Genomic DNA, 24,159 nt, shown 5'->3' on the forward strand with positions numbered 1-24,159 from the left:
ATCATTTGAACAAGCTCTTTCTCTGCTCATTTTTTCAGAGTAATATAAGAAGGATACTTTCCATTTGTCTTGAAATTCTTTGATGGTCTTTTATTCACATGGTTAATTTTGTCATTAATGCTTATTCAGATAGTTTACTTTCCCAGTCCTCCGGGCATGGACAGACTTCTGCTTTCCATTTAACTGCAAATATAAGCCTGGCCACTGTTATCATATATCTAGTGTCCTCCGTTTTGTTTTAACAGTTTTAATTTCCTCCGTTGTTTTCTCCATGTTTTGTTCCAGTTGTACAACTTTCTTGGAAAAAGTTTCATTTCTTTAATATCATGGATGTGTTCAAACATCACTGTGGGAATATGCTCATTGACATTGTCCTTAATAGAGTCCATTTTTGACTTAAGAGTCTGAAAAGTGGTAGACGTGCAGTTACTATTTTTGCCCACTAGATATCACTTCTTCCTTAGTCGCCCAGGAGTTACAAATGTTAAGCTGTTATACTGTCTTCAATCTGTAGACACATATAGGACTCTGGATTTCCAATCAGCAGCCGTTATTGACAGACATTGACTTGGCCTCAGAAGAAGCCAGTTCTAAAGAACTGACATTGGGTACAAACCTTTTGTCCCTGAGTTCTCCCCACCTTCCCTCTTTTCCCCTCATTTCAAAGGCAAACAAGACAGGAATGTGACAGCCGTTACTTTCTCAAGGCTGGTATACAGAGATAAGGTCAGACGCCTGCACTTGGGTCCTCCTAATTCACTACATGTTGCAAATCAAGCAAAAGGTGGGAAACCGAAAGTAGAGTAAGGGTCCATTAACATGACAGAATGCAGAGCCCCTTTGATGCCCTGAATCCCTTCCTGACATAAACAGCAGGAAACCAGTCTCTTTCTTCTCTGTTTGTTGGTGCCTTCTTTTCCTGTCAGCTCACTAGCAGAAAGAGGGATAGAATCTGAAGTCTTTTTATCTTTGCAAACTGTTTTGTATAAATACTCTATCCAATTCAGGAATCTGGAGCCACAGTTAAATTTTCCAAGCACTTTCAATGAAAGGCCAAGCTATACTGTCAAGGGCTTTTTCAGCATCTTCTTTTCCACAGATTCTGTTGCATTAATCACCAAATATTCAAGTATTTCATGAATCTTATTGGTACAAAGTCAGTCTCATCTGGTCACTTTGCTCTTGAATGTATTTTTTAAAGTGATGGATTTGTCCAAAACTAGGCACACTGAAGCCTTGCTTCTTGGAGACTATGCTGTTCTTCCAGAACTGGATGCTAACTATAGTGTTACTTTTTCCTTAAAGTTAGCTCTCTTCAAACTGGTTTTAAGCAATCTGTGGCTTGCCTTGAGCATGATGCAAGCTTAGCGCTAACCATACTCGGTCTCACGGAGAGAACAGAGTGAGAAGCAGAAAGGTACAAGAAAGTGCAAACTTGAGGCATCCCTTTCTGTAAATGATTAGGGCAATACTATGTCTGTGGTAAGTCAATAGTTCATTAAGTGTAAAGTTCCAGTATGGAGGGGGTAGGTGTGTGGTCGGTCAGCTCGTGGGCACTTGTATGTCTTTCCTCAAGACTGTTCAATAACAATACTCTGTATTTAGTTGATTTCTTTATTATGATACAGCATCAGGAATAAGCATTTAGGCTCCTGTTTCCAGAACTATGTATAACCAGCAATGTGGCCTCCATTATATCCTATGTCACCCATCACATCATGCCACCCCCTCCTGACTACCAGTTCCTGCAGGGGGGGGGGGGTTGGCATCCCTCCCGTCCCACAGTCCAGAGACAAAAAAGCCTCCCTCAGCATTACAACGCAAACATATTTTCATAGCACGTTTGCTTCAAGTGTGCCAAACCGGCTAAGGAGCCTGGTTCTGAACCCGATCAATTTCATATTTCTTCATTGACTCCGGCTTCTCTCATCCAATCCACAAACATTGTCCATATCTTCAGAATTTCTCTCTGTTTATCTTGCCACAGTTTATTCCTTGACGTTATTTCGAAAATGTTTAGTTGCACATGTGCCCAAATATATTCTAACCATTTCTGGATTGTCCATTTTTTGTGATCTTTCCAGCCCAGCGCTATTACTGCATGTACCGCTCTTATCATTATTTTATACATTTGTCTGTATCTTTTGTCCACTCTTCCTTCATCAATTTTGTGGCCCCTGTTTGCTGAGTCCCAGCCAAGTGGCCATTAAAGGCCGCTCAGTTTGATCTTCATCCATTGAGCTCTGTTATTTTCTTGCTGTTGAAATAGCGGTTGGCCTTGTTTTGAGTCCTGACCTGGGTGGCTGTTGCTGTTGAAATAGCGGTTGGCCTTGTTTTGAGTCCTGACCTGGTCAGAGCTCAGAAGCTAAGCAGGGTGGGCCCTGGTCAGAACCTCGATGGGAGACCACCAAGGAAGTCCAGGATCGCAGCGCAAAGGAAGGCAAGGGCAAAACCACCTCTGTTAGTCTCCTGCCTTGAAAATTCTCCTGGGATACCTTATGTCAGTTGCAACTTGAGGGCACTTCACACACACACACACCACACACACACACAGGATGCAGGAGGCAAGTATGTCCAAAAGGTGCATATGAGTTCTTGCTAAGGAGCATAGACTGGACTGTGAGCATGACCATTTGAGACTCTAGCCCAGTGCTGTGTGTATGGCTGATGGAGCTGGCTGCAGGTACCCATCTGTACAGCAAGGCTGCCCTTAAATCCGAAGAAATCGAAAACTCGGCTTCTAGGTTTGCCCTCTTGGATTGGGCCCTACCAGAATTCTGCTGCCTGATTGCCCCAAATCTAAGACCCAGTCCCTTTCCGATGCAAACTTGTCTTGGTGTGGGCTTTTGGTGGGGGTCGGTGTTGCAGGGTTTAAACTTCTGTTGGCATACAGCTCAAGTGGATGCTTTATTTTTTTGGAGGCAGTGGAGCGCCGACCCTTGCAAGTCCAGCTTTTGGTGTGGCTAAGCCTGTTGCTGTTGCTTGAGGCCACCTGGCAAGGGCTGGCAGGGGCTAGGGGGTCTTGGGTTCTTTCCGGGTCCTGTCTGACGTCTGCGTCTGTTGCTGCAGCGTTTCAGAGGCGCAGGGCTAACCAGAAGCCAGTCGTGGGTGGGCGGTGAGCTCTGCTCCTGCCTTTTCTGCTCAAGGGTGGTTCCAAATGTCAGGGGGTCTCTTTTGAACTTGCAGACTTCATTTTTGTGTAGCAATTGGGTCTGGTTTGGTTCCCACCTAGGATTGATATCAGCTGTGTTTGTTCTCCTGGCAGATGGAATTACTGTCTTGACAGGAAGGTGACTCAACGGCAAAGCTGTTTCTTGCCATGAAAATAATTCAGGTGGTGTGTGTTTAAAAAAAAAAGTCCACTACTCTTGTATTGCTCGGCCAAATTGAAACTTCTGCCTTTCTCTTTCTCTCCTGTAGACACCGTTTATATTTCGACAATAAAAATTCCTGCCCTGTGAGCCAGAAGAGTAATGACATTTTGCTCAGGAAAACGGCTGCCTATTTTTTTTTCATGCCGAAGGGCTGAAATTTGACTCCTGTTGGACAATTTCTGGTCCTCAGGCAAACCTAGTTTTTGTTAGGGAAAGTTTTGAAGGGGCTGGGGATGACTGGAGGTGGATAGATTATTTATAAATAAACTGCCTTACTCTAAACCAGGGGTGCCCAACTCTGCCACCCCAGATGTTCATGGACTATGATTTCTGGGGTGCTGTGTGGTTTCCGGGCTGTATGGCTGTGTTCTAGCAGCATTCTCTCCTGACGTTTCGCCTGCATTTGTGGCTGGCATCTTCAGAGGATCTGAATGGTGAATTCAGATCCTCTGAAGATGCCAGCCACAGATGCAGGCGAAACGTCAGGCGAGAATGCTGCTAGAACACGGCCATACAGCCCGGAAACCCCACAGCACCCCAGTGATTCCGGCCGTGAAAACCTTCGACAATACATTGACTATGATTTCCTTCAGTCCCTGCCAGCATGGCCAATTGGCTGATGGGAATTGTAGTCCATGAACATCTGGGGCAGCAGAGTTGGACACCCCTGATCTAAGCCATATGGTTAAAATAGTTAAAGGCCTCCCAAAAGGCTGACAGGGTGTGAAACTGCTGTTCAGCCATTGCAAATGAATCCTGGCTCCTTCCTAGGAAGGATAAGCCTGGCTTGTCCTGGGGGTCATGTGCTCCCCCCCCCTCCCCCGTCTCCATGCTCACAGCAGAGGTTGAAGACATCCTTGAAAGAAACAGCACATTGTTGTGACATTGCAGTTGGGCACTTCAGCACCTGGAGAAACAGTCCGGATTTGAGTAAAGGCTGCTTTGTTCCATTCTGCTATCATATGCAGTGTCATCCAAGAATGTGGGGGAGATGGGTTGGGAAAACGGGTTGTTGAACTTGTCATTTGACAACTGTGTAAGAATATGCTGCCACTGGAGGTGCCACTGCCCCAAATATGCTGCCACAGGAGGTGGTGATGGCCACTAACCTGGATAGCTTTAAAAGGGGCTTGGACAGATTTATGGAGGAGAAGTCGATTTATGGCTACCAATCTTGATCCTCCTTGATCTGAGATTGCAAATGCCTTAACAGACCAGGTGATCGGGAGCAACAGCTGCAGAAGTCCATTGCGTTCACATCCTACATGTGAGCTCCCAAAGGCACCTGGTGGGCCACTGCGAGTAGCAGAGAGCTGGACTAGATGGACTTTGGTCTGATCCAGCTGGCTTGTTCTTATGTTCTTATGTTCTTATGTGTAGGTAGAAACTTTCATATGGCCCCACACAGCAACAACAGTGGGGACAGGGGGACAGTGGTTCCTTTTGGGGTGCCTGTCAGAGGGGCACAAAAGTCTGCAAGGGTGTGACCCTGGGCACCTGTGCGTGTCCACATCCCTCCAGCTGGGTCTTTTGAGCCGAATGATGTGCTTCGTCTCCAGTGGCTCCAGTGTGAGTCACCAGCTGGGCTAAGGCGCAGTCCAAGCACCTGGCTCTGGTCCTGGGATGCCCAGCCCTGTGGCAGTGGGGGAGGCGGCCTGTGCCCGGGTCTTGCTCACTGGTGCCCGTGCTGTTGTTGCAGAGCGGGAGCAGCTTCCATGTCTTCGACCAGGGCCAGTTTGCCAAGGAGGTGCTTCCCAAGTACTTCAAGCATAACAACATGGCCAGCTTTGTCCGGCAGCTCAACATGTGTAAGTAGACCCTCTGCCTGGGGCGGCTTGTCCCCCTCAGAAGTCCCCGGGGGATGGGCATAGGGCAGCCCTGGGGTGGCTTGTTTGTTTATTTATTTATTTATTATATTTTAGACCACCCTCCCCAGTAGGCTCAGGGCAGTGTACATCATAATTAAAACATACATTAAAGTATAAAACAGTAGTTCCATCTGTAATTTAAAACAATCAGTTGGCGACAGTTCCCTCCCCCCAACCCCATCCACAGGGGGCCTGGATGACATGGCTATCCCGGCTGGCCAAAAGCCTGGCGGAACAGGTCCGTTTTACAGGCCCTGCGGAAACTTTGAAGGTCCCGCAGGGCCCTGGTCTCCTTAGGGAGCCTGTTCCACCAGGTAGGCCAGGGTTGTGGAAAGCCCTGGCTACATTGTAGAGGCCAGCCTGATCTGTTTTGGGCTCAGGGATTTCCAGCAGATGCTCCCTCCAAGGAGCCCGGGAGGGCCCTTAGCTGGGCAATATGGGAGAGATGCGGTCCCTCAGGATATGCAGGCCCAATGTCCGCTTAACAATCAGCCTTAAAGGTCAAAAAAACCAGTAACTTTGAAGCATTTGGCTCCGGAACTCCGGAGCAGGGCAGCCAGTGTAGATGGTGTAAGACCGGAGTGATCCGGTCCCGGCACAATGTTCCTGTCAGTTGTAGCCGGAATGCCAGCTGAGACAAGGCAGTGTGTTTGTCGGGCTTCTCGTTGGCCTCTTGTCCTTCAGCAGCTGAGCAGCCGGTTTGTGTGGGTTGTGGTGGGGACTTGCGGAGACCCACATTTGTATCCCCCCTCAACCGGGAGAGCAGTCAGCTGCTTTCAACTCTGGGAAAGCAGTGGCTGAAACAAGTGTTAAATTGTCTCCGAAGGAAGAAGCGATGTAAGCCGGGGAGGAGGCTCGTATGTCCTGTGAAGTGCAGGCTGGCTTTTCAGTCCGGGCCCCCCACACAGGCAGACACTTTGGGCGCTGAGGTGTTCCTCTTCTTTCAGATGGCTTCCGAAAGGTGATCCACATTGAGCAGGGTGGTCTGGTGAAGCCCGAGAAAGACGACACTGAGTTCCAGCATCCCTATTTCATCCGCGGCCAGGAGCATCTCCTGGAGAACATCAAGCGGAAAGTGACAAACGTGAGTCTGCCGGAATATTTGCCGGCTCGAGTTCAAAGGCGCTCACGCGGGAAGGGCTGTGGGAGGGCTTGGTGTGGTTTGCTTCCATCATCCCCTGCCTGGGGGCTGGAGGGAGGCTCTGCCTTCGCCTTCCTTGCGGCTAAAGGGGGAGACAGTCGCCTGTACAGAAAAGCAGAGCAAGATAAAGGAAATGGCAGGAGAAGGCAGGGGAGCAAAGGAACAGGATTTATCTCCGTTGTAGTCATGCCAACTATTTTACTGAAAAAAGTAGATTTGAAAGGGAGAAGGGGGGCATCATGTAGGTGCTGAGGAGGCCGGTGCAGGCAGGAAAGGAGTCGAGGCAGAGCAAGAAGCAATCCGTGAGCTCCAGCTGATGTATTAGGAGGAGCAGAGGTTGCCCACAGGTGTGTGTCACCCACAATGCAAGAGCAGAGAGGGAAGGAGGCAAGGTCACCAGCTGAGGGGTGGGGGTTCTGAAGGGTGGGGGAAAGAGCTTGTGTTGCGTCCAGGAGAGGACTGGAAGGAGCATTATAGTTTGTTTGTTTACATTATTTGTAGCCTATTTTTCTCACAATGGATTACAAGGCAGTGAGTCAATAATGCCGTCAGTGTGATGGGATATTTAATAAACAAAGAGCGTTTAGGTTACAGAACCAACCAGACGTCTAAAAACAGAATTAAAGCAAAACGCAAGTGTTGACATGTCAGATTAAATTCTTCAAGGAATCAGTAAGATCGAACTTAGAGCAAACTATACGCAGTAGCAGAGGACAGAGTACCCAATAGTTTACCCGGGCAACCTTGTGAATCATTTTGCACAGTGCTGCCTTATTGCCTGCCTAGAAAAGCCCTGTTGAATCATTGCAGAAAGCCAGGAGAGTGGGCAACCAGAGCGCGTCTGTGTCAGGGCACGTGAAGAGGCCTCACGGGGAGCGAGATCCATGGTCCTGTCAGGGTTGGTCTTCTCGCTTCTGACGGGCACTAGCTCTTCCAGGCCTCCAGCAGAGAAGGGTCTTCCCTACCCCCTGCTGCCTAATCCTTTCACCCGGAGATGACCTACTCTTTGCAGAGCAGCCACAGGCCTTTCCCCGTGCTTGTAGGGGTCGGGCATGCAGAGGATGGGCCTCTCCAAGACTTGGGAACAGGCCGCGTGTGGGAAGCAATGATATGAACTCTATGCTGGGGATAATTAGGAAAGGAGTTGAGGATAAAACTGCAAGGATTGTCATGCCCTTATATAAAGCAGTGGTGCGACCGCACTTGGAGTACTGTGTTCAGTTCTGGTCGCCACATCTCAAAAAGGATATTGAAGAGATAGAAAAAGTGCAGAGAAGGGCAACGAGGATGATTGAGGGACTGGAGCACCTTCCTTATGAGGAGAGGCTGCAGCGTTTGGGACTCTTTCGTTTGGAGAGGAGGCGTCTGAGGGGGGATATGATTGAAGTCTATAAAATTATGCATGGGGTAGAAAATATTGACAGAGAAATTTTTCTCTCTTTCTCACAATACTAGAACCAGGGGGCATTCATTGAAAATGCTGGGGGGAAGAATTAGGACTAATAAAAGGAAACACTTCTTCACGCAACGTGTGATTGGTGTTTGGAATATGCTGCCACAGGAGGTGGTGATGGCCACTCACCTGGATAGCTTTAAAAGGGGCTTGGACAGATTTATGGAGGAGAAGTCGATTTATGGCTACCAATCTTGATCCTGTATTGTCAAGCGCTTTTCACGGGCCAGAATTATTTATGTTGTAGAGCTTTCTCGGTTAAGGCTGAGTTGTAGCTTAGTTTCTCTTCTGACGTTTCGCCTGCATCTGGTTGGCTGGCATCTTCAGAGGATCTGAATGATCCTCTGAAGATGCCATCCACAGATGCAGGCGAAACGTCAGGAGAGAATGCTGCTAGAACACGGCCATACAGCCCGGAAACCACACAGCACCCAATCTTGATCCTCTTTGATCTGAGATTGCAAATGCCTTAACAGACCAGGTGATCGGGAGCAACAGCCGCAGAAGGCCATTGCTTTCACCTCCTGCAGGTGAGCTCCCAAAGGCACCTGGTGGGCCACTGTGAGTAGCGGAGAGCTGGACTAGATGGACTCTGGTCTGATCCAGCTGGCTTGTTCTTATGTTCTTACATGAGCCAAGACTGTGTGCTTTTTCTGCAGGTTGGACATTTTGCACTTTCCTGCCTCTTGGCCAAGAGAGGAGATCTGGGGCAGAGGGGAGGAGAGGTGGAAAGTTCCCCTTTTGAACCTGTGACATTGGAGAGGGGGGGGGGGGGCGTATCCAGCTGGAAACCTGATGAGGCACCGTGGCCAGGGAGTGGTGCGTGCAACATCAAAACTGAAATATTAAAAAAAAGAAATCCCTGTTCTGTCATGAAGCACATCAGGGGATGCTCTGCCAGCCTCTGTCGTCCAGCCTCACAGGGGAGCTGTGGAGGTGGAATGGGAACAGAGAAGAAGAAGAGGAGGAGTTTGGATTTATATCCCCCCCCCCTTTCTCTCCTGCAGGAGACCTGTGGGCAGCTCTATTAATCTCCTTTGCCCCTTCCCCTCACAACAAAGCACCCCTGTGAGGTGGGTGGGACTGAGAGAGCTCCAGAAGCTGACTCAGCCCAAGGTCACCCAGCTGGCGTGTGTGTGGGAGTGCAGGCTAATCTGAATTCTGTGATGAGCCTCCACAGCTCAGGGTGGCAGAGCTGGAGAATCAAACCCGGGTTCCTCCAGATTAGATACATGAGCTCTTAACCTCCTACGCCACTGCTGCTCCTTCCTGCCTGCCTCCCTGAGTGCACTGGAGACAGAGCAGGGTAATACTCAAGTAAGCAGGAAAATTCAGAGGTGGTGCTGAGTGGCTGCTCAGCCTCGTAGTGATGCTGGAAGCCTGCTATTTGAGGTTGCCCAGAGAGTACGCAGCGGGAACAGGACAGGCTGCAGGGGAAGGAGGAGGAGGGGGGGGTGTATTCCTGCAGAGCAGGAGCAAGGAAGAACTTCTCCGGAAGCCCTGCATGAGATCACAGGGCGTGGCCGGTCTGCTGCTTCCTTTAGGTCTCTGGCATAAAGAATGAGGACGTCAAAGTTCGCCAGGACAGCGTGACCAAGCTGCTGACTGATGTCCAGTTGATGAAGGGCAAGCAGGAGAGCATGGACTCCAAGCTGATGGCCATGAAGCAGTATGTATGCATGCAAGGGGTAGGGCCTGGGGGCGGTGGGGTAAGCGGTAGGCTAGGAGGCCGCTGGGGCCTCTGCAGCTGCATCTCGATCCTCGTGTTGTCTCTTTATGCTCCCCCCTGCTGGTGGGGACTGGGCAGCCATCCAGTCTCCACAAAGCTCAACATTGCAGCCTAACCTGCGGCCAGCCAGCTCCAGGAGTTTTCTGGTCCGTCCAGGGGGCCTTTTCATTTCCCTCCTTGTTCCCAACACGAAGTGGCTGCTTGAGTCGTCCTTATCTTATTTTGTAATCCCCCCTCAGTCTTGGTGAGAAAGGCGGGCTGTACATGAAACTGATTACTCATAAGCCATCCACCGTCATTGTAAATATGTTCATTGGTCCATTCAACAAGCTGGCCCAGGGCAGGTTAAAGCAGCCCGGTCTGCCGGCACAGCTGCGAGGACAACGTCACCCGCCCAGGGTCTTGTGGGATGAAGCGGTTCTTCCTTCCCTGCTTGTTGCTCGGCAAGCAGAGGGGTGGGAGAAGGCCACCGTTGGCTCCCCCAACTCGGCCTGGCGTTTGCTTGGCCTTCACCGGGGTTGACTCTTTTTTGCTGGGTCAGACACAAGGGGGCCTTGCTGGATCAGTCCCCTGGTTCAACGTCCTGTTTCACACACTGGTCAGCAAACAGGGCACGGAGGACTTGGCTTGCTCTGGACCCTCCAGCTGACTTGTCCAAAGGCTTCCCCTGGAGCCCCAGTCCTAGGCTGCCCGGGAGGCTGAAGCTGGCTTCAAGCTGCGGTCCAAGGAGTGCCTGGCCTTGCCCAGTGGCTGCCACACGAATGCTTCCCAGCCAGCTGGGCTTTGCCACACCCATGTGCCATCTCCTTGGCAGCCCTCCTCCTTGTGGCTGCAGTGGAGCCTGCTGCTACCAGACAGGTGACTCCAAGACAATCAGGCAAGAGAGAAGGAAGGACACCCCCCAGTGTCCCTTTTCCCACAGTGACCGCAGTGAGTTCCTCAGCCATGTGAATCAAACTGCAAGAAGGGAAGCGGCATTTAGACGGACACTTTGGTTGTCTCTGCCAGGGTTTTTCTCAGTGTGACTGCGGGGCTTCCCTAAACGCAGGGTGCCGTGAAGCCAGGTGGCTTTCAGGGACAGGCTCCCTTTTTGCCCTGGCTTAGGGCTGGCTGTGTGGAATGGGGAGAAGGGATGTCTGGGTTGGTGGTTGAAGCTGCAGGGTCTAGTAGGAGGAAGCTGTGCAGCACGCTGCCCTCCATCTTGTGGCCGAGGGAGAAGCCCGTGGGTGGGTGGGCATGCTGCTACCTGGTGAGCTGGCTTGAATGTAAGGCCACAAATGTCTACTCCTAGAGTAGGTTTTCTAGGGTATGGGCCGAAGTGGTTCCCTTCCTACCTGCTTATCTCAGTTTTCGAGGATAACGAGGAAGCTTGGCTGCTGGCTCTTCTTCGAGAGACGAGGCGCTGCGATCAGCTTCCTGCAGCTGTGCAGAGTGGCTCATACCGGTGGGTGTGGAAATCAAGAGTGTGACTCCCACGATTCCTGGCAGATGAGTCAGTGACCTCGGGCTGTCACCCATTCCTGTTCTGTGGCTGCTGTGGTCCCTTCCTTGGCACCCACAGCCACAAATAGCTGGTTAATGCCTCACCCCTGGAACGTGGGTCTTTACAACTGTTGGCTGGAGCAGCCAGCCTAGAGCCGGATCCTTTGAGTCATCTTGTGGCCGTTCCTGGATGGGGTCCCGTCCGGGTCCTTTTCTCCCAGGTAACGTCCTGCAGCTTCAGCCGAGCTTTCCTGCCACCGGAGCGAAGAACAGGCTGCCTGTCTGCTGTGGGTCCGTGTGTCCTGTAGGATGGGACGGGAGCCCGCCTCCTCCTAAGGCCTTGGCTGCCCACTTGACTTAGATCTGTGTTTCCAGCTCTTCTGGGGATGTGGCCAAGCATTGGCTGCTGCTGCCCTTGACCCTTAGAAGGTGCACCTGCTTCTGTCTGTCCAATAGCGGTCAGAGTAGAGGTCCCCACGGCACCCAGAGACACCTTTCCTGTAGTCGTCTTCCAAGTATTTTTAGGAAGTGGGTGGGGCCAGATGGGAGGATTGCCATTGGCTGAGCAGACTTTCGACAGTGCTTCTTTGACAGTAGCTTCCATCACTGCGCAAGGATCTTCACTTAGTGACTAAATTGTGAATTTGCAAGAAAATGGTTTCAAATAATGTGCTAATTTTACCAGACATCCTGTCTGCCTCAAATGCTGGAGAGCTGCTACTAGGGTTATGCATCTCCACACACACACACACCCCGCCCCGCCTTGGCAGTCTGTGGCTGGCTGTGCTGCTGCAGCTGCCTGTTTTGTGTTTACACCCACTACCCAGGGTGATCATTCCAAAGGTACCCAGAGACTTATAAAAAGGTTAGGGACCCCTAGATGAGTGTCAGATGGTGGCTATGTTAATAAAATGGTGGCACTGGACTTTGCTTCCTTTCCCGTGCAGGTGTTCTGGGTGGTCAAGACCAGGTCAGGGTAACTCTTGGTTAGCTGTAACTTCAGAATAACGTGGAGATAAACAAGGAGCAATGATTTAGGGTATTAGTTAGCCACCTCAATTGCTGCTCTCCAGGAGGTTATGGATCATAGATCCATCATCCCCTGCCAGCATCATGCTGGCAGGGGATGGTGGGAACTGTAGTCCATAACATCTGGAGGGCCGCGAGTTTGACACCTGTGCTCTAGTCTAGGGGGTCCTCTACATCCTCACCTGGACTAACATTGGACAAAGAGATCTCTGCCACCTTCCATTTGGGAGCTGAGAATGGTGCTTGGTAGAGTGTGGAGAGCCCCCTCTCGAAGCAAAAACTAATTAAAAACTTTAGATCTTACGTTCGTTGGCGCAGGCATGAATGGAGGAGGTTACCAACTACTCACAAAGCCACACTATTGAAAGAAAGTTCCTGTTCACTCGTTTACTTCACAAACGTGAGAAATCAAAGAACAAACCACAACCCGCAGAGTCCCTTTACTGAGTCCAAGTGTGCGCAACGCAGCTTGTTTTTGCATCTTGCGTTTGGACCAACTGGCTGCAAACAACCGAAGAGATGAAACTCCTGGCAGTTTAGGAGGAAGAGGGGGACATCTCATGCTATGTGCACATGTTGGACACAAACTCCGGACTCCTGAAAGGTGTCCCCCGTGGGCCTGCACGTGTGCAGGACGGGGGCTTCTCAGGGTGTGCCGTTGGAGTTCCTCTCTTCCCACTGCTCCACTCAAAGCACCAGGTGCGATTTCTATCAGGCCTTTTATCGGCACTGAAGAGAGTTTATGGTCCCAGCATGTGTCCTCCTGCGAGCGGGGTCTCTGTGGCACACAGTGAGAGCATGTGGCGGGGAGCCAGCTGCGTGAAGGTTTATTAGCTGTGCCTTGGCATGGGCCTCATTTCTGGCAAATCCAAGACGGTGCTGATTGTAGCTGACTCTTTCTTTATTGCCCCTCCAGGAGCCGGCCCACTCAGGGCTTCCTGGGCTGATTCTTTTTAGCTTCTGCGGTTCACTAAAAAGACACAGCTGCAGACACTGAGCCTTGGCTCCCTGCTCTGTGGAGAGCTTGCTGCAGCGGAAGCAGATTTGCCGGGGACTGAAGCCATTTCCTGTGTGGCTGAGAGGAGAGAGAGAGAGTTTGGATTTATGTGCTTCCTTTCTCTTCTGATGCAAGGCGGCCTACAAGCCTTTCCTTTCCCTTCCTCGCCCCACAACAGACCCCCCTGAGAGTGTGGGTAGGTGGGCTGACAGAGCCAGAATAGGTTGTAGACTCGTGGTTCTCCAGATGTTGTGGATTGCTCACTCCCATCAGCCCCTGCCAGCATGGCCAATTGGGGTTGATGGGAATTGTAGTCCATGAACATCTGGAGAACCACAGGTTGCAGACCCCTGGCTCAAAAGAACTGTGACTAGCCCACGGTCACCCAGCTAGCACATATGAGTGCAGAAGCAAATCTGGTTCACCAGATAAGACTCCACTGCTCAAGTGAAGGAGTGGGGAATCAAATCCAGGTTAGAGTCCACCTGCTCTTAACCACTATGCAAAGTTTTTGTGGCTTCCCTCCTTAAGGCACCTGCCTCTTGCGCAGAAGCTCTTCCCTCCTTTAGTTAGTCATGGGCTTCTGCGTAAGAGGCAGGTGCCTGTCTTTTAACTGTTTCCCCTCTGCTGACACCCCCTCCCTCTGCTTTCCATCTTATTTGTTTATTTGATTTATATCCTGCCCTATCTCCGCAAGGCTCAGGGCAGGTCACAACACAAAACTCCGGAACAATCATTAAGCCCAGGTTGATGGTACCCCAAGACCCTTTCAGATGTTTGCAGCTGACTGAGGGCCAAACTCTGCATCAGCTGTGACGTGAGTCTCCACCTGTGTTCTGTGTGTAGAGAGGCGTGACATTGGATTTAACATTCCCAATAATTCCAGGGCCCAGTTTTGTTCAGGAATGCAGAAGGAGGGGCTTCAGCCTCCCCTCTTGCACCATTTTCCAGAGCCACGTGGTCATGGGGCTTGGGCATATGTGGACTGCATGCACAGTGGAGCCCCACACCAGCACAACATATGCTGGTTTGTGGGAGCTATTTCGGGCGAGGGAACGTGGTGTGGGAAGTTGATGGCTGAATCCCCCTCTGTCCCCCCCCCCCACCGCTCCTGAGCTAAATCAGGGTTTTGGCTGCACAGGAACTGTAACTCCTCACCGTGGGGTCTGTTTTTTAGAAGAACACAGTTGAGTTGAGGGAGTTCCAACCTGACTTGCCTCAGAAGTAACATCTAGTTTTGTCGAAGGCTGTCGCGGGCTATTAGACCACTAGGTGTTAGGGAGCTGTATGGTTGCATTGTAGCATTTTCTGACGTGCTTCGCCTGCATCTGTGGCTGTGATCCTCTGAAGATGCCAGCCACAGATGCAGGCGGAACGTCAGGAGAAAATGCTACTGGAACACGGCCATACAGCCCGGAAACCCCGCAACACCCAGTTTGTCTCTGGGGAGGCTACCTCTGTCTTAACACTCTGTTGGGCTTTTCATTGTTTGGTCTTTCTCCTGCCCAATCAACTGCCTCAGTGACATGAAGGGACAAGGACCCGTGCAGTGGGTGGAGCTTGGTGGGTCCCAGCTGAGGCATCCAGCTGCAAATCCAGGCAAGGAGGAGGAGCTTGGACTCTCGGCCAGCTGCATGGCTGCAGATTCAACAGTGTCTGGTAGGGACCAAAAGACCCAGGGTGGGAACCTTTAACACTCAGGAGCTATTTGGACCTCGCTTCCACGGAAAAAAGCAAAACACTTGAGCCACAAATAATTTTTTTTGAGATTTAAAAATAAAGATAACACTATATATATAGGGTTTTTTACCTTTTACTCCGGGCCGCTCTGAGAGGAAGCGCATGGATGCAGGGCGGCAAGGATGGGGCCAGCTGCTCAGCCTGTGGAGCCACAGTGCAAGTGGCAGAGCTTTGCCGCGGCTCTCTGTGCCACAGATTCCCCTGCACCCTGACCCAGACCAAAGGTGCTCCCAGTCTATATCTAGAGGGAAGGGAGAGGTCAGGCAAGCAGGTGGTGGGGGCAGAGACCATCCACTCCACCTGGGCATCCACTTTCTGAGTTCCCTTCTTGCTTAGGGCTGAGCCCGGGTTTGCAGTGCCCTCAGGGTTCTAGAAAGACCTTCCATTTTACAGTAGCTTTCACTAAGCAGCAGCCACTCCTACCCAACTTAAACAGCATGTGGTACAACTAGGTTTTTGACAAGAGCTCTCTGTTGCTCCCAACACAGGTCCATGCAAGGAAACCTCTCTGTTGCACGAATGGCAGACAGGGACTTTGTCTCTTGGTGCAGCTAACACCCTTTTCTCTCTCTGTCCTCTCTGTCTGGGGCTCTGCTGGAATTCCTGCCCCTCGAGAAGCCTTCACCCCTGCATAGGGGGGTTCTTTAACTGATCTCAGTGGAGGGATTTCCTTCCGTTTGAGGTGAGGTCAAGACGATCCCCTCGGTAAGGTAGACTTTGAGGGGCAAGGCAAAGTGGCCGAGGTAGTGCTCCAAAAACCAGTGGGCCCCTCTGGGGAAGAAAGATGGACTCCAAAAACCCAGCTTCAAAACCTGCCCTGGCTGTTGACTTTCTCCTCCAGCGTAAAATGGGAGAGGTGCGCTCTTTTCCTTTCTGCATGCCTGGGAGCTCTATGCCCCCAAAGGTCTTCTGTTCAAAGGAGCCATCGCTGATGATGCACTCCATGTGCCAAATTCCCAAGCAGCCTGGGGAAGCCTGGCTTTGAGGGGCAGAGCCGGTCTCCTGCACTGCATCCCCACCCCCACCCCCAACCTTCCGCTGGCCTCTGGTTCCCTTTCCTGTGTTCATTTGTTTTGGATCATGAACCTCCTGCTAAAAACCAGGATCTGTGAGCCAAAAGCCTCCTTCCAGGGTTTTTTTTCGAATGTCTGGAATAGTTGTGCATGTCAACCTGATAGCTCCTTTTTAAAAAGCTGCTGCCCTTGGCTCTGTCATGGCACGGCCTGACGCTCGCGAGGGCAACGCCTCCCCCTGGCCTCTGACGACGGCTTCCCAGGAACTGGCTGGCCTCTTGTCATCAACTGGAGTCTTGGACTTGGTCCCAGGTGATGGTGCTGATGGACAGATCTCTTCTGGCACCTCTCCCATTTTACGCTGGAGGAGAAAGTCAACAGCCAGGGCAGGTTTTGAAGCTGGGTTTTTGGAGTCCATCTTTCCCTCGGCCACTTTGCCTTACCCCTCAAAGTCTACCTTACCGAGGGGATCACCTTGACCTCACCTCAAACGGAAGGAAATCCCTCCACTGAGATCAGTTCAAGAACCCACACATGCAGGGAGCAGGCTTCTCGGGGGCCGGAATTCAGCAGGCCCCAGACAGAGGAAGGACAGAGAGAAAAGTGTTGTGCTGATAGACAGATCTCTTCTGGCACACTCTGCCTGTGCCAAAAAGTAGTCCCTGCAAGGCGTGATGAGGCTGGATGGGTCCGCGGCCACAGCTTTGTGAGAGGGAAGGGCATCCCTGCTGTAGGGCACAAACTCGTCACTAGGGAGCTCTGCTTCCTTCAGCGCTGCAATCCCGTCCCTTCCTTATAGTCACCCCACCACCCTGTAAACAACTCCGAAAGGGGCAGATTCTTGTTCAGTAGGGGAGGACCTTATACTCTAGGGGACAAGCAGGATTGGCTAATTTCACTAAAGCCTCCTCTGCCAGCATGGCCAATTGGCCATGCTGGCAGAGGCTGATGGGAATTGTAGTCCATAACATCTGGAGTGCCAAAGGTTCGCCACCACTGTCATAGGTGCTCTGGAGGATGCTGGCAGAGAAGTCACGTGCTCTGTCTGGCTCGATCGCCAAGGCCTTGTCCTGCCCTCGTGGCTTCACCGTGAAAGGTCGGCGGGTCTGCTTCTTTGGATCTGGTGGCCATCTGTGGAAGCCCCCCTAAGCGAGTGAGAGCAGGTGGCTTTCCTTTGCTGCTCACTCTGCAGTTGATCTGTGCCTGAAATGGGCTGAAGGGCGCGGTCCAGACGCTCCTGTCTGCTGCCCTGGGGCCAAAAGGCAACAACACCCCATGGATGCCTTCTCTGTCCCCTGCAGCACCGCCCGCTCTGGCCTTGGCGGGGGGGGGGGGGGGGCGGGCAGATCCGCCTGTCATTCAAGACGCTGTTTCTCCCCCCCCCGCCTCGCCTGCCGGGTGCTGGCGTAGTCGGCCCGCGAAATGCGTAATTTAAACAGATTTTGCTAACTGGGGTGTCTGCACCTGTGTCTCGGCACACTTCCCTCCCTGCCTTTGGGGGCTCCGTTTGGTTTGGCTCGGCGCTGGCGCTCTGCCGCCGGAACCTCGCAAGTGCTTCCTCCTGGCCAGACTGCGTTTACAAGGCCCTGCTGTTTTTACAAACCCCCCGTCACCCACAGAACTGAACGGTTTAAAATTTCTCCTGGTGAAAATAAATCCACGCAGACACCCTCAGCTGGCCGCCTGCCTCGCCATTCCTCCTCCCCCTCACTGGAGTTGGTTTACCTTCCGCGGAGGGCCCCCCCCCCCTCCTTCCAATGATGCAGGAGCTTGTCCCGGGGATCCAAAAGCAACATCATCCGTCGTCCTTTTGACACCCACCAGAGGGGTCGGGGTTTTTGCATTGGAAAGTTTGCTGAAAAGCTTGCACCTGGTCAGCCGGTCGGTCTGTTGGTCGTGGGCAAGACCAAACTGAGCTCGGGCACAGGGGAGCCAGGCAGCCGACGGCCAAGCACTGGCCACTGGCAGGCTTCGGCAGTGGAAGCGGCTGGCCTGCAGACGACCGGGAGCTGGAGGTTGGGCCTGACCAGCTGTTTGGAAGTGGCGAAAGCAGGGGCTTTCCAGCGCTCCAACCCACACTCACACATCCTTCCCCGCCTGCCGTCTCGGGCTGAGGCAACCTTCCAATGGTAATTTGCAATGGGGAACCAAGGTCTAACTGGGACACTCCCCAGCATAATAAGCACTGGCTTCGCCTTTGTTATCCACTGGGAGGTGAGGAGAGGCATTTAGCTTGAGGTCCCTGAGAAGGAGAGGGAGCTCGGAAGCTCTTTCCTAGGCCCAGAAGTGCCAGTTTCCTGCCAGTGGATCGAAAGTGGCAGGAGGGGAGAGTCTAGTTCCGTGGTGGCGAACCTTTGGTACTCGGGTGCTAGAGGTGGCACTTCAGAGCCCCTCTCTGTGGGCAATTCTTGTGCACAGAGTTCATCATGGGGGAGGGGTGGAAGATCACCCCCCCACAAACACACACACATCTAGGGCCCTGGCCTGGGTACGATCCTTTACCTGGGGAGTAAGCCTCGGTTACTTGCTGGCAATGGGGCTTGCTTGAGTAAAGCCTCCTAGGATCGCATTTGATTCACCCATTTGAAGGCGTTTGCTGTAACGTTGCTTCCACCAAGCTTACTCACTGAGATAACGCGATGCCTCGGAGCCAACTGTTTTTTTCTAAACCAAAACCCTTGGCGCATTCGATGCGGGTTAAATTGCCGTGTTGGCACTTTGCGATAAATAAGTGGGTTTTGGGTTGCAATTTGGGCACTCGGCCTCGAAAAGGTTCGCCATCACTGGTCTAGTTCAAGCCCTGCCCTGCCCTGCCCAGAAGCTCCCCGGGTGACCTCTTGAGCCTCTCTTGCTTGTGGAGTATAAAGGGAGGGAAAGTGGGAGCTCGCTGCGATAAAATAGAAATTAGGTTTGGTTGCAATTTCAGGCACTTTCGGTCTCAAGGGTTGTATCACTGGTCCTAGTTCAAGCCCTGCTGCCTGCTTCTTAGAGCTCCCCGGGGTAACCTCTTGAGCCTCTTGCTTGTGGAGTATAGGGAGGAAGGTGAATGCAAACCATTCCTTGGGCGAGGGGGGCAGAAGGCTTGCCTCGGGTGGCCCTTTCTCCCATTGGCCCCTAGTCTCGGCTTCTGAAATTTTCCAATGGAGCTTGTGCGGGGGGCACCTGTGCTGTGGTCCCTCCTGCGCACTGGGAAGAGTGGGCTGGGATTTTAACGGGCGCATTCGCCTGATCAGAGCTGGGCTGGCTGGTACATTTGTTTTGCCTGCGGCTGTGCGCAGTAGCCAGACTCTCCGTGGTGCGCGACTGTCCTCCGGGGCATCTGCCTGTGAACTCGGACCAGATCCGGCGCAGCAGCCGCTCCAGAAGGAGCCCTAAATCAAGGCCTGTGAGAAGCCGAGGCCTGGAAGTGAGACATCATTGATGAGGGCTGGCAGGAGACAAAGGCCCATAAATCTGGTGGGCGGAAATGTCTTGGATTTATGGAGCAGCCCCGGTGTGTGTGTGTGTGCGTGTGGAGGCCGAGGCGGGAGGAAGTTGTTCGGCTTCCCTTCCAGCTGTGCCTTGTTAAGAAGCAAGAAGGGCCTTGCTCTGAAAGCCTCAAAGTGGAAGGAGGGGAGGGCCTTCCTGCCTCTGGCCTCGCCTCCCCTCGCCTCGCTGCGCGTGAAGCCAGGGAGAAAGCGGGGTGCCTGGGCTTCAAGCTTGGTCTCCCTCCCTCCCTCTGCCTTCTCTGCTCTTCAGATGAGGCCAGGATCGGGGCCTGCCTGGTGCCAGTAGCACCCTTGCCAGCCTGGGTCGGAGCCTCTGCAGCTGCAAGGGGCGGACAGGCGGGGCTTTGCCGGTCATTGGGGGCGGGCGGGCGGTAGAGTGGAAGGAGTTCCAGGTCTGAAGCTGGTGACTCATGGCTGCAAGGCCTGCTCTCTCCCTGGCCAGTATCCCTGACGCAGGCTGGGCCGTTTGGGTCTTTGCACGGCAGCGTGTGACTCAGCATAAAAGGCTGCCCGGATCCGGTGGTGGGGGTGCCTTGAGCTACGACTCTGCTTAGACCAGTGGTGGCGAACCTATGGCACGGGTGCCAGAGGTGGCACTCAGAGCCCTCTCTGTGGGCACGCACAGAGTCCCCCCCCCCAACACACATCTAGGCTGGCCTGGGCCGCTGGGCTTGATTATTAGCATTAAAACTAAGACCTAGTTTTGGGGAAGCAGTGTAGTTAACCCTGTTAAGTACTGTTAAACCCCACTGATTTTCATGTGAAGAACTAAAGCGTGATCCTTTACCTGGGAGTAAGCTTGGTTGCTGGCGATGGGGTTTATTTCTGAGTAAACCCTCCTAGGGTCGTGATTCACACGTTGGAAGAGATGCACGTGATTTGCTTCAAAAGTAAAGCGCCACCGACTACCACTCAAGCCTTTATCTCCTGAAAGGTAACGCGACGCTCTCGAGCCCTTTCTAAAACCAAACCTCAGTATTCAGGTTAAAATGGCCGTGTTGGCACTTTAAGCTAAAATAAGTGAGTTCTTTGGGTTTCGACTTTGGGCAGGCTGCACTTTCGGTCTCGAAAGGTTCTATTCGCTGTCACTGGCTGAGCATAGACGGAGCCGGGCCGGAGCTTGTTCTCAGGGAGAGGTTGAGGCGCTTTTGAATGCTAAGCTTACTCCCTGCGCCTCTGAGGCTGCCTTTCCCCAGCCGCTGCCTCCACCTCGCTCAGTCCCTTTCGTTGCTTGGAGGATCCAGAGTTGAACGGACGGCCCACAGCAGCACACGAAGGGAAAGGCAGCTCTGGGGCTCCTTGGGACTTTGGGCTTAGGTTCCCCGGGCTACGACAGTTGCTTTCAAGAAGAGGTGCTCAGAGAGCCCGCTGAGCAGCAAGATGCCCTGCAGGGGAGCCGCAGCCTGGCCTGCCGTGGGGCATCTCAGGTTCCCCTCAGAGCTGCTGGAAGCCACCCCTGGCAGCGACACCTCTGTGGCCAGAAGGGCAGATGCCCCCGTGCACCCTCTGCACACTGTGGGGGTGGGGGCACGCGCCCATCCTCATCCCATAAAAGACCTAGCATGAGACCGCACCTTGTTCAAATCTTGGCCCAGCCCTGCCGTTAGGAGTCGGTCCTGTCTCTTGGTCCAGCTTCCTTTCCAGGCAGGACAAGGGGTTGCTGCTGGGTCATCCTCTCAGCAGAAACGAGGAGAGGGAGGGTCCTGCGGTGTCTTGAATCCCCACCGCCTGTGCAGTTCCCGAGGAGGTCTTGGGCCTGTGGCTTTGTTTCAGTCTAACCTGCCTTGCCGAATTTGCTGCGAGAGCAAAATAAGGCCAAGGCAGTGGCAGAGCTAGACTGGCCACAAAGCCCCAAGACCGCCCTTGGGCATGAGAGGGCAGGTCATGCAGGGGATAAAGGTCTATCAAATACAGGTGGTCTATCAAAAAACTAGGGACCGAAAGAGGCTTCAGAGACAGCTTCTACTCTAGAGCTGTGGGCGATGCTGGAACCTCAAGCGGCTCTGATGTGGTGATGTGTTTGGGGCCGTGTAGGGGACATGTGGAGGTGGGAGGAAGGGGAAAGTGCTGGGATGGGGTATGGAGTCTGAAATTGTGTGCATCGAGGAATGCTGCTGCTGTAAATTCAAGCTGGTGTCGTGCACAATGACAATAAAAAATGCTTATGCTTTATGGGAAGAGCTAGGCTGCGTGTGGCACCTGAGAGAGTCCTGCTTGCTTTGCACCGTTCTTCACTGCCTGGGTGATGGCACGTTGCTTCAGTGGTGCAGCCACCGTTCTTTTGAGGGATCAGGGCCCTTCCTCCTTTTCTACTGGGTGAGGATCTAGACAGGCTCCTCTTGTGCGTGGCTGCGCTTTGTCCTCCAGCATTCCAAATAAGACAACGCTGCACGGTTCTTCCATCAACCCCTCTCCCTCTCATCCCGTTTCTCTTGTTAGGGCTGCGGGGGTAGGGTAACTATCCATCTTGCCTGAAAAGAGTTGAGTTGCTCCTGCCAAAGGGTGTGAGCCTGCTGTGAAAATGCACCCCGTAGAACTTGGGCTCTGCCTGTTGAATAGGGGGAGAGCAGGCCTTCCATCGGAATTGAAATGCTCAGAGGAACCGGCAGCTCTTTCAACAGCCTTTTGCAAAAGGGCTCCTTTCCGGCCTCCCCTGAGACGCAGCGCTGGGAGATGAAGCCGCTGGGGGCACACAGGCTGGTCAGCACTCTGCCCTGCAGCTTGTTGCACTGTGCAATGTTAACACGTCAGGCAGATGCGGGGGGGTGGGGGGAGGCATGCGACACAAGGATCCGAGAGGGGCTTGTCTCACAGCAGCTGCAGGTTGCCTTGTCAGTGGCCTGCCGGAGCCAAAGAGCCAGAGGACAGCTTAATAATGAGGCTGCTGGCAAAGGTTTGGGGAGGGAGGGGGGAGGGATGAGCCCAGTGCCAACAATGGACGACTGCAATGACCTTAGTCTGGCCCGAGTGGCCCCTGCCGAACTGAGGCCAGATCCAGAGCCTGGGGCAGGGTGCTGGCTGCATCCCAGTGTCTTCTCAGAGTGGCTGCTGGGACATCAGCCCTTGGCAGGGAACCGCGTACCCTCATACCCCTGGGGGGGGGGGAGCAAGCAGGCAGCAACCGTGGCTCTCTAGGGGAGGGGGGGTGCTTCGCTCGTCCGCCTCCAGGTGTCTGGAATGGAGAGCAGCCTGCAGAGCAGATGGTCAGAGCGAAATGGGGCCGTGAAGCCCTTGTGGGTTTCTGGGACTCCTGGAAAGATGGGCGGTGGCTTTCCTGTGCTGCTCTGTGTGTTCTCCGGCCCTGGCATTTCAGTTGTTACCAACGGAAAACTTTAGTTACCCAAGGCATGACTCAACAAATCTGCAAACGCTTGTTTAATACATGTGTGCGGGGAGGTGGAGAACACAAGTCTTGGCCCCGGGAGCCCATGGCGGAGGGTCCTGGCGGAACAAAAGCTGGGGGGGGGGGGGTTTGAATCACTGGTCAGGCTGATGGGCCAGTTCAGTTTGCACGGGTGCCGCTGGAGCCTGGTTCCACTTGAGGAGCAGCAGTGATGTAGTGGTTAAGAGCAGGTGCACTCTAATCTGGAGAACCGGGTGTGATTCCCACTCTGCTGCTTGACCTGTGGAGGCTTATCTGGTGGACTACATTAGCTTGTGCACCCCTCTAACGATACTCAGCGCTGGATGAACCTTACAGGGTAATCATTAGCTTTTGGGAGCTCTCTCAGCACCACCCACCTCACAGGGTGTTTGTTGTGAGGGAGCAAGGACAAGGAGATTGTAAGCCCCTTTGAGTCTCCTTCAGAGGAGAAAGGGGGGATATAAATCCAACTCTTCTTCTTAGCAGGTATCTGCAGGACCCTTATGTGCTCAGACAGCAGGCTGGGGATGGGGGCGGGGTGCAGGTCCTAGGATCTGAAGGTTTGAGAATTGTGGCCTCATGGAAGGTCCTCTTTCTACAGCTTAGAGGTCCTGGTGCACACTCCCACTCCCACTCCCACCCACCCCCGCATCTCCTACGAAATGGATCAGATGGTGGGAGATATGGGAGGCCTCTGCCTGAGACCCTCCTGGAGACAGGACTGGCCTTGCTGATTCAGGCAGGGAGCTTCGTTTTAGTTTTAAGAAAAGGACAATGACTGTGTGTGTGTGTGTGTGTGTGTGTGTGTGTGTGTGTGTGTGTGTGTGGAGGGGGTGTGTGTGTCCTCCGCAGCTCACAAAGAGTTAAGAAGCTGTTCTGGAGCGGGAGAAATACTTTCTTTCGCACACTGTTTTACGGGGCAATTAAATGGTGGTGAAGAGTTTATAAGGACCCGCTTCAAAGGTTTCATTTCAGAGGATTATGAAAAGATCTTAGGCGCAATTTTATTTAGCCTGTAGTTTCTTTGAGTAGTAGCCCACATAGAATGACATGGCTCTAACCTCCCTCCCCCACCTGCCTCTCTTTAAAACTTCTCCCCAGCCACAGCCCCAGAGGCCAAAAAACCACATGCCTGCCTCTGGGTGTCAGCTCTGCCATGTAATGCGTGTGCGGCTCAGGTAGACTCCTTGATCGGCCTGTTGCTGTTACAAGCTCCTCAGCAGCCGGTTTCGAGCCCGTAAGAATTGTGGCTCACGAGTACCAAGTGCGTGTGTTTGCTTTCTCTCGGCACTTCCAAAGCTGCGTGCATTTCCTGTGACATTCAGCGAGACTTACGGGAGGCCCTTTGTTTGTTCCAGAGTAAGCCTCGGTTGTGCTTGTCCTTGATCTTCGAAGCACCAAAAGCACGGCAGGGTTGAAATAATCTTTCGGAAGCATTAGCGATATACCCTACTCCTACGAATAGAAGACTATCCCCGAAA

General features: G+C 52.8%; 1 protein-coding gene across 2 annotated transcripts in view; it reads left to right on the forward strand.

The window, feature by feature from the left end:
• HSF1 (heat shock transcription factor 1) overlaps positions 1-24,159 on the forward strand; it is a 44,734-nt gene that overhangs the window by 5,576 nt on the left and 14,999 nt on the right. For both annotated transcript variants that reach the window (XM_048482607.1, XM_048482606.1), the window contains exons 2-4: positions 5,074-5,182; positions 6,190-6,326; positions 9,381-9,505. In XM_048482607.1, the coding sequence (XP_048338564.1) occupies positions 5,152-5,182; positions 6,190-6,326; positions 9,381-9,505 (293 nt within the window). In that variant the 5' untranslated portion in view covers positions 5,074-5,151. The remainder of the gene's footprint in view (positions 1-5,073; positions 5,183-6,189; positions 6,327-9,380; positions 9,506-24,159) is intronic.

Source organism: Sphaerodactylus townsendi, unplaced genomic scaffold, assembly GCF_021028975.2.
Source record: "Sphaerodactylus townsendi isolate TG3544 unplaced genomic scaffold, MPM_Stown_v2.3 scaffold_19, whole genome shotgun sequence".
Lineage (NCBI taxonomy): Eukaryota > Metazoa > Chordata > Lepidosauria > Squamata > Sphaerodactylidae > Sphaerodactylus > Sphaerodactylus townsendi.